The sequence below is a fragment of the Nanorana parkeri genome, unplaced genomic scaffold, assembly GCF_000935625.1.
Source record: "Nanorana parkeri isolate BGI_ZX_2015 unplaced genomic scaffold, ASM93562v1 scaffold637, whole genome shotgun sequence".
NCBI lineage: Eukaryota > Metazoa > Chordata > Amphibia > Anura > Dicroglossidae > Nanorana > Nanorana parkeri.
The window spans coordinates 680,442-690,576 of NW_017306905.1; the positions used below are offsets into that span (position 1 = coordinate 680,442).

General features: G+C 43.0%; 1 protein-coding gene across 1 annotated transcript in view; it reads right to left on the reverse strand.

The window, feature by feature from the left end:
- NDUFS7 (NADH:ubiquinone oxidoreductase core subunit S7) overlaps nt 1-8,274 on the reverse strand; it is a 10,046-nt gene extending 1,772 nt beyond the window's left edge. Inside the window, exons 1-7 of the mRNA XM_018563167.1 lie at nt 8,194-8,274; nt 7,982-8,018; nt 7,838-7,906; nt 6,067-6,184; nt 3,796-3,975; nt 2,277-2,323; nt 331-419 (exon numbers count right to left, since the gene is read on the reverse strand). Of these exons, the coding sequence (XP_018418669.1) occupies nt 331-419; nt 2,277-2,323; nt 3,796-3,975; nt 6,067-6,184; nt 7,838-7,906; nt 7,982-8,018; nt 8,194-8,209 (556 nt within the window). The 5' untranslated portion in view covers nt 8,210-8,274. The remainder of the gene's footprint in view (nt 1-330; nt 420-2,276; nt 2,324-3,795; nt 3,976-6,066; nt 6,185-7,837; nt 7,907-7,981; nt 8,019-8,193) is intronic.
- Nucleotides 8,275-10,135: the final 1,861 nt, after the last annotated feature.

Below are 10,135 nucleotides of genomic sequence, written 5' to 3' on the forward strand. Positions count from 1 at the left end.
TTTTTTTCTTTCTGCACCTTCGAGCAGGGAACCCACTTGGTCAATATTCTTGACAACTTGTTTTCCTTGCGTTTTTATATACTGCTAGGCTATTCTTCCCCCACATAGAGGCGTTTAAAAATGTCAGTGGAGTCATGTAAGCCAGATTTACCCTGGCATGTTTTCAGGTAATGAATTATGCTCTGGTTGGAGCGATCTTCATGTAAGCACAGCCTTTAAAGAACTTTAAAAATTCCTAAGAATAAATGCTTTATAAAATGGTACACACACACATACATACATACATACATACATACATACATATATATATATATTTTTTTTTTTTTTTACCTGGAACGTAGATATCCACAGGAACAATTCTGTCACAGCCTCTGACCACTGAATATGAGTAATGATAGTAGCCTCCTCCATTAGCACAGCTGTGGGAAACACAAAGTGATCACACATCTTATATACAGTTTGCATAGCTCCCTGAATTTTAGCTTACCACTTATTCACCATATAGTAACCAAAGTCAACTTCACTCTTTAAAAATACCCATTACTGAACAAAAATGTTAAAAAAAATAAAAAAAAATATGAACATAAAAACTGTCTACCCTTAACCAAAACGTGTTTAGAAATGTAATAGGCAAGCAGCTAAACAGTTAACACATACTATTTGAACTGGAGGCGGCGCAGGTTGTGTGAATGAATGCCAACTCAACATCCATGCAGTTCAGCAAGTTCATGCCTGCAGGTTGCAATGTGAGCATGCACAACAAGGATGCCTTCCTTGATATATCTACTGTGCCAAGTCCTACAGGTCTATTCACAGAAGGGTGAAGAGTTTGGAGAAGGAAGTAGAAGTGAACAATCTAGGACAACATAGCTGAACTGGAAAGTGAGCTGAATTGGAGAATGTTTCCAAATCCGCTATGTTGATCTAGATTGTTCACTTCTCCAAACTCTTCACCATTTTGTAAATAGACCTACTAGTGTTCATGCAAAATGTTCAAAGCCCTGTACATAGAGTGGATTAGCAAAACAAAGAAATAACAAAATAAAACAAGACAGCAGGTCCTGTCAATATGAGCATGCAATCTAGAGCAATCTTAAGAGACCCTGTGCCCACCTACATACTGCTGCTGTATACCCCTCTCACACCAGCCTGTATGGAAGCAACATGCTGTCAGCTACCAATAGATAACTATTCAATGTAATATGTTGCTACAGAGCTGCATGAGGGTGCTGAATCAAGTCTCAACTGACCCCCCCCCTCCCCCCCCAAGGAAAAAAAAAAAAGTTGTGGATGACATGTGCATTACAATTTTAACAATTGCAAACTTGTGAACATTTTGTTGACATGCCAATTTCTATGCATGTCAACAAACTTAATCTGAACCATCTAGACCAGGAGTAGGCAACCTCAGCACTGCAGCTGTTCTAGAACTGCAAGTCCCATGAGGCATTGCAAGTCTCTAACAGCCACAGACATGACTCCCAGAGGTACAGGCATGATGGGAGTTTTAGTTGCAACACAGCTGGAGTGCCAAGGTTGCTTATCCCTGATCTAGACTATGATTGCATTAACGCATGAGCACCAACACAACATGGTACCATGCATTAAGACGTGCGGTGTTAAAGGCAGCCCATTTTGATGGGCTGGCAACATACCTCAACCCCCCAAAATCAGACACAATTTACAGCACACCCAACTGCATGCTATGTAAAATAAAGTGCAGGTGCGTTGCCCCCTACTGTAACAGTGCATTAGAGTGCCATTCAAAGTTAAATGAATGCAAAGTGGTGCACACTTTACAGTGCGTTGCAGTAACGAAAAGTAAAACATGCACTTTAACGCAACACAATTGTGAATGGGCCCCTAATTTTACATAATTTAATGTAAACAGAATATTTTTTGCCTGGGTGTGTTGCAATGTAATGTACTAATAGAAAATGTACAAAAAGTAAGCAATTGTGCGGCCCTTTGAACATTTTAAGAGACACACTTGAGGCCCTTTATATTTGCCAAGTTGACCACCACTGCTCCCAGACAAAAAGCTTGTAGAGCTGGGGGATCTTGTGATGTCAAAACATTAAATGAATGAACAAGAAAGCAATGCAAAATACATAAACAGGAACTTGAGACAGTACTAAAGGGAGAACAGGAGCTGAAAGAATTTAGTATCATGTGCCAAGACCATGGCAACGACACAAAAGAGCAGAGGTCCAAGAACATACTATTAGAGCACAGAAAAATGCAGAGGGCAGAGAGAAGAAGTAGAGAGGGCCTACCTGCCCATGGACACTACATAACGTGGCTCGGGCATCTGATCATAAACCTGTGGATGGTAGAAGACATACATGTTACAATCTAACAAACATCTGTCCAAAAATGTAAACAAAATGAATATGGAATTCAGAAGCTAATCTGTCCAATCCAGGATCTAGCTCCACTGACAATTAGAGAAAACCTCAGTAGTTCGGCACCAGCTGTCATTTTTAAGGAGCAATGGCTGCCTGGCTCCTGGGATTTGTCCAGCCTCACCTAGGGGCATATTTTTAAAACATTTTCTGTCATTGAAAACATATGCACTAGGAACATTTAGTGCAGGGGTTTTTAAATACGCCACTGTATTAGAAATAAATATTTAGAGAAAACAGGAGCACTGCAAGAGTAAACCGTTGATTTTTAGGTTTTATTTACCTATACACAGGAAACAACTTCAGTCTTATATCTACCCTTTATCACCGACTTCTTATAACAAGGCTTGAGAAATTTGCTTTGAATCTAGGAGCCAGGTTTTTTTTTAGTCCCCTGTGATAGGAAATATACAGTGACAGGTCCTCTTTATGGAGACGTTAGTGGTCTGTTAGACCACTAATGTCACCTAGGGACCCCAAATGAACTTTCACCTTCGGAGATTGGAGGAGATCAGCAAGTGGAAGAATGCTGATATCCCCTGTTTATCAGTATAGACAGCTGCTGTGCCAGTCACGGTGGACAGAGGAGCCCGGGATAATCTGAACTTCCTTGGGGATGGGGTGCACAGTCTTTGGCACCATACAAGTTATCGGGTGGATCTAGAGCTGCCCGAACGCTTGTATGGAACAGCCGGTATTGGCTGTTTAAAACCCTAACTGTATTCTGTTCGTGCGTGCGCTAGGGGGGCTCCCTGCCCTAAATTACTTGTACTTGTACCTGCCCGATTCATGGGACCGGCAGGATAAGTAATTTATGACTTATTTTATTTAAAAAAAAAATGTATATTTAATTTGTTTTTTAAAATATTTCGTTTGTACAAAGATGACAGGTTCTCTTTAACATGACATTAGGGGTCTATTAGACCCCTAGTGTTACCTCTCCACTTAAATACTTAAACTGAATAATGTCAGCTACCTTCTGAGGCAGCTGACTATAATTACAGCAGGTTGTAAGCAATAGCCAGCCTGCTATTGGCTACTTCAAATTGCAATAGCCAATAGTAGGCTGGCTATTGCACTCGCCCACTGCTGCTGTCAAGGCCTTCCATGTCACAGGCTTAAAAGATAAAATTCCAAGTTCAGTATATGCGGAATGTTTTTTAACAAATACAGCATTATCTAACAACTCAATATTCAAAACATACACAAACACCATCTGCAACTGTCAGAGTAACTTGCTTTTCTGGGACATAAACATGCCTGAAAGCAGCTTACTACTTTTTATCACGCCCTCTCTTTATTTCCACTCGCCAAATGCGAGCGGGCGAGTGGAAATTTTGAGCCCTGATCTAGGGTACATGGTTGTAAAAGACAAAAATCATATCATCACCTTTCTTAAAGCTGGGGCCATTTTATTTGTGAGCGTTCCAGCCACAATCATAACATCTGCTTGCCTTGGACTAGCACGAAAAACCACTCCAAACCTGTCCATGTCATAACGTGGAGCAGCCATGTGCATCATCTCTACAGCACAGCATGCCAAACCAAAGGTCATGGGCCACAGGGAACTCTGCAGACAAAACAGAAGTAGCATATACATCAGATGCTCATCCTCATTGCTGAGACAACATATTATATGTAGAAGAGTACTTTTTACTATTACACATCGTGTAAAGCCATTAGTAACGGGTGTACATTTTACAAAGTGACCAATTTGCTTTAAAATCAGTCTGCTGCCACACAAACTCCAAACACTCACAAGTACCTCGATTTCTCAACTTTTCAGTGCATTGAGTAAGCAGTGGGGAACCCGGGGGCCTGCTGAGCACAGAGTTGGGCCTTTCCTGGTAACAGGTAAGTATATGGTGCTCTCTTTAGCTTTTACAGAATGCAGCCAGCATGGGATTATAGCCGGCCCTAAATCCGTTTCAGATTTTCACTACCTGTGGCCACCTTTGTGCACAGAAGCCACTTCACCTGCTGTCATTAGACAGCCAAGAGCGTTGGCTTCAGAACCGATTGGACCGGCTCTGTGCCTTGTGACTGATGTTTACATTGCCTCAGAGACAGGGGGAGAGTAAAGGAAGTAATGAATGAATCATTCATTAGTTGGTGATAAAAACAAGTTGCACCAACAACAACAACAAAAAATAAAGCTGCTCATCATTTTTAACCCTTTCAACCCCCCCTCTGCCATTTTTTCTCTGCTCTGATGTGTGTATCAAACCCTTCACCTCCATCCTCCCACGGTATGCGAGCTGGACATTAACCCCTTAACCTCCTCCTCGGTCTATGACCTGTACATTTATTGTATCTCTGCACCATTACCAAGCTCCACGTTATAACCCTTTCAAACTGACATGTATCTTCATTTCCCCCAGAAATTGTGGGCAAAAAAAAAAAATCAGATCCACTTGGGGTGTCTACTTTTCAAAACATTTTGGGGGGGTTTTCATACACTCCTGACATTTTTTTATATGTTTTATTACATAAAGGAAGAGAAAGGTTATTCTCAAAAATTTTGGTCTTTTTTCCCCTTTATATAGCAAAACATCTTTTTTTAAATCAGATACCTACTCCAGTCACAGTGGTCAATAAGGCAAAGTATGGATAAACCCAACTTAAATGTTATGGTTTAGAACCTTGGTTCTCAACTGGTGGGTCGTGACCCAAAAGTGGGTGGCGACCCCGCGTTCAGTGGGTCGCCGTGTGCCTTACACTTTTCGAGGTGAGGGCTTCTCAGCCTCCCCATGGCAGAGCAATATCAGTTCTCACGCCAAGCAGCCATTCATATGCTGCCCAGCGCTGAGTGTGAGCTTAAGGTGGGATCCGCGAGGGAGCTCCATCCATACATGCATTGCTTACAGCTTCCTCGCATGTTCTGTAGAGGTGCTTGGACCGGTGTGATGTCACATTCTGGCTCCCGTCACCTCTACAGGGCATGCAAGGGAGCTGTACAAGCAATGCACATATGGATGGAGCTCCATCACAGCAGCCCACACTGGACCCCAAGCTGAGGATCCACTCCAGTTTTAGTAAGATAGGGAGACTGGGTGGATCTTAAAAACTTTTTTTTTAAATGTGTGTGAGAATGTGTCTATAGTTGTGTGCGTCTGTCAGTGTTTTTGGGGGCCAGTTCACATTAGCACAGTGCGTTAACCCACTGTACCATGCAATGGCACCTACTACACGTTCTGGTGTGGAAGGTGCGTTTCATTTGAATGGCACCTCAAAACACACCTCCTGCCAACAGTTCAATTGCCTGCACTGGAACGCACGGTACCGTAATGCCGTGCGTTCCAGTGCAGCGTGACTTGGGTCGTGACTTAATGACCAAGGACAAATATGGGTCCTGAGCTTACACAGGTTGAGAACCACTGGTTTAGAACATACTCTTAGGGTTTTTTTCATTGTTGTCTATGATGAAAACTATAAAGTCTATAGAGTGACTTTATCTCAGCAGTTAACAAATGGTAATTGTAACTGCCACTATAAAAGGGTGAAATTGGAAATCTGCATAGACTTAAGTCACAAATCCTCATCTATATGATAAAAACTAAATGTGTACACGTCCCCTTTAAGAAAAAAACGTTATTCTCAAACAAGGATATATATCTGTACAATGCAAATTAAGAAAAGAAAAACCACACCACAACCTTACCCTTCGAGCCCAGTTCACTAGATCATCGAGTTTGGTGACTATAAATTCCACTTTTCCACTTGGAGCTGATGATTTAGCTGCAGTGACAGCGCTACTTTTCTGTCTCGCTGGCAAAGTGCTGTAACAGACAAGAATATATATATATATATATATATACACACATACATACATACATACACATACATACACATACATACACATACATACACATACATATATATACACACACACACACACACGAGCAGATAAAAGCATTTTAAACCTAAAAATAAAAAAAAATTACATTTGTCAAGTTATAGATGAACTCCAAGCAAATGCACAGTTTCAATACATCTTTAGGAGCTATTTTCTTGCCAGAAGATTTGTATGTTCGTCCTAAATTTACAGCCCTGTCAGACAACAAAGCCCGTTTGATGACTCAACTTTTTCGGTATTGCAGTTATACAATACAGCCTGGTTACCGCCCTCCCCCAGCCTGGGACTGGACAATGAAGGAGTAGCAGCACATTGCTAAATTAATTCCTCTGCTTTCTCCTCCTGTCAGCATGTTCCTTGACAACACATGCAGCACACCTGATTGAGTGACAAATGTTCTTTCTGTCTGATTTCGGTTATATAGGGGATTTCAAGAAGCCAATACCAAGACACTTTCATGTACTTACATTAGTTGCAATTGAAAATAAAAGGTAATGATTTTTAATTACATAAATGTATTTGCTATATCAGCCTGGATCTCAGTTTTAATGTACAGTAAATTCCCAGTTATCTGGCACCCACGGGGATCGATAGGTGCTGGATAACTGTCATTTCTGGTTGTTTAAGAGTTAATAGTAACTCTCAAGCAATAATCCCCCCCGTTCCATTCACCTGCCACCTAGCTTCTGCAGCCAACATGACCATACAGGGTTGCCTGGTGTGATCACACGTTAAAGCTAACCTCCAAGATAAGAGAACTTTGTTTCCTGACGCCAATCCATGGCAGCATACAATGGTGGGGGGCGGAGCCATACCCATTGTATGCTGCCATGTATTGGCGTCAGGAAAGGAAAATTACCGGTAGGTAAGTATACAATTTTCCATTATTTCTTCCAGATCTGAGCAGTTATCCATTGTGAGACATTACCTCTGTGGTTGTGGACATACTTTAACCTGTTCACTGCAGTGTAACGCATATATCCACCAGCACAGCAAGGGGGCCTTAATGTATATATGCATCAGCTCCACTGTGTTGAAAGAGTGCTCACTGCTGCACTCCCAGTACAGTGACCAAGCTTTCATGACACCTCCCAGTCACAGTTTACTTTCAGGAGCTGGCGTGGAATGCAATCTTATGACCATTGTGACAACCAATCACATGATCAGAAGGCCACCTTCAATTCCTGAAGTTAAAGGGTAATTCCACCTTCCCAGGCAAATTTGAGAAAATGGAATTGCCCCCTCCCCACTGCGCTTACCTTGGAGCAAACTCTCTGCAGCTGCCGATGTACTATCCGTACACGGTAGCACAGCCCTGCGGTCAGTATTTTAAATTACGCTGCAAATGACAAGCACTCATTGGTCAGCACAGCCACCTGACCACACAGACCAATGAGAAGCGCTTCTTGCTAATGGGAAAGATCAGTGAGGGTAATTGCATTTTTCCAAAGTCACCTGAGAAAGGGGGATTACCCTTTAAAAACCCATTAAAGGGGCTAACAGGAGTTACTACAGCAAGGGGTTAATGGAATTGCTGTACATAAACCTGCCCTATTCACATGCATGCTATAGTCACCTGATGCTGTTTTCATTTTCTGATATTGGTTGCCAGACTCGAGTATGAAGGGATGCCAGGCAGGGAGGTCTGTGTGAGGTGGAGAGAGAAGCATGTCAGTATACGTCTACAGAAAATAAATAGGAAAACGTTTATGCTACTCACCGAAACGCCTGGGACCAAAGCAGAGACAGACGAGGAGCTGGAACACAGAGAAACCTTTGTGACTTGTCTGCTCTTTCATAACACTAAACACGTAAGACACCATTAGACAACAAACGACACACATTGCCCTCAACATTATCATGTTGCTCACCGAAACAAACCATACCAATGTCCTTTATTCAATATAGATAACAATCCCATAACCTTCTTACCTGTCAGCGCCGCCATCTTAGGACAGGACGCCCCCTAAGCGCTTCCGGAAACTATACACCAAGTAAATATTCCCCCGGAAATGGAATGGAGTCTCTGAGTTCTACGTCTTGAAGCTGTACGCTTAGTAAATTGTACCCCGGAAAAAGGATATGATGTCTGGGTTCCGCTCGGTAGCGTGCTTGAGCGGAGCAGAAGTGCACTGTACTGCTGTTTAGATTACAACGGAAAGCTAGCTGCTTCAATTCCCCGACAAATTTCAAATCGTTTACACATGTAATGAGAAATCGTTTAGAACTGTGTGTTATGGTCTAAATACATAGAGGGAACTATCAAAATTGCAGCAGACAGAATCTGGAGCCGTTGCACATAGTAACCAATCAGCTTCTATCTTCAGTTTGTTCAGTTAAAGGAGAACTATGGGGTTAAGGCTTTTCCCCATAGTTCTCCTTAGGATAAAGGGAGGACACAAACTAGCGTCCTCCCGTCACCCTAAGCTCAGTATACCGCAAGCTACAGCTCGCGGTATACTAAGACGCCGCAGCTGAAGCGGATCCCGACAATTATGTTTGGATCCGCCCGGCTGCGTAAGTGACAGCTGGCTCTGCCTATCTAGAGGCAGAGCCAGCTGTACCCGGCCACTCCCCCGTACGATCTGACAGTCAGCGCTGGAGGAACGGGGAGGGGGGAATCCAGCCCCTCCCCTGTCACGGCAGAGAGCCGTGACAGGATCGAGAGTTGAGCGAACGGCGGTATGTGTTCGATCACCTCCCGATCTACTGAGCCGACCTGTGACAGTCTCATTGTCACAGGTCGGCTAGAACTATGAGGTGATTGAAAAGCACTCACCGCATAGTTCTCCTTTAAGCTTTAAAAATGAAAGATAGAAGCTGAGTTCATTTACAATACTGTACATTAACAGGTTCAGACTTCCTTCTGACTTCTATGGGAATGCAAAACTCACTTGATGCAAAAAAGCCCATCGACTCAGGCCCTTAACCTGATATATAGTTAGTATAATATAAAACATATTTTTTTTTTAACCAGTTAAGGACCCACACTACACCCCTTTTCTTTCCAGGACATTTATCAGTTTTCAATACTGTGATACATTGACGATTATTCATATGACACTACCCAAATTAATTTGTGTAGGGGGTGTTTTTATTTCTGCTTTTTTTATTCTTTTGTTTTTATTATTTTTTTAACAGCTCGGGGTGGCTTTTGGAAAATATCAGAGGTCTGTTTAGTCACTTTTAGTTAGAGAAAGAGATTGAGAACTTAAATGAGAACTATGAGGTGAGTGCTTTTCACTCACCTCATAGTTCTAGCCGACCTGTGACAATGAGACTGTCACAGGTCGGCTCAGTAGATCGGGAGGTGAGCGAACACATCCCGGGTTCGCTCGCCTCTCGATCCGGTCACAGCTCTCTGCCGTGACAGGGGAGGGGCTGGATTCCCCCCTCCCCACTCCGATCCGCCAGCGCTGACTGGCAGAACTAACGGGGGAGGGGGCGGGTACAGCTGGCACTGCCTCTAGATAGGCTAGGCAGAGCCAGCTGTCATTCAAGCAGCTGGGAGGATCCCGGCACAATTGTCAGGATCCGCTTCAGCTGCAGCGTCTCAGTATACCGCGAGCTAAAGCTCCCGGTATACTGAGCCTAGGGTGACGGGAGGACGCTAGTTTGTGTCCTCGCGTTACCCTAAGGAGAACTATGGAGAAAAGCCTTAACCCCATAGTTCTCCTTTAAGAAGGTGGAACGTTCCTTTTTGTCTTCTACACTTCAAAGCCGATACATATGAGAGGCAGGCTTAACATCTACCATCATAGACAGAAGGTTGTGTTCTGTTTGTGACATCTGACCACTTGTAGCCTGTTGCATCTGATGAGTTGTCTCATTTGAGATTTCTCCAAGATCTGATTTTCCTTCCATTAAATTTGGA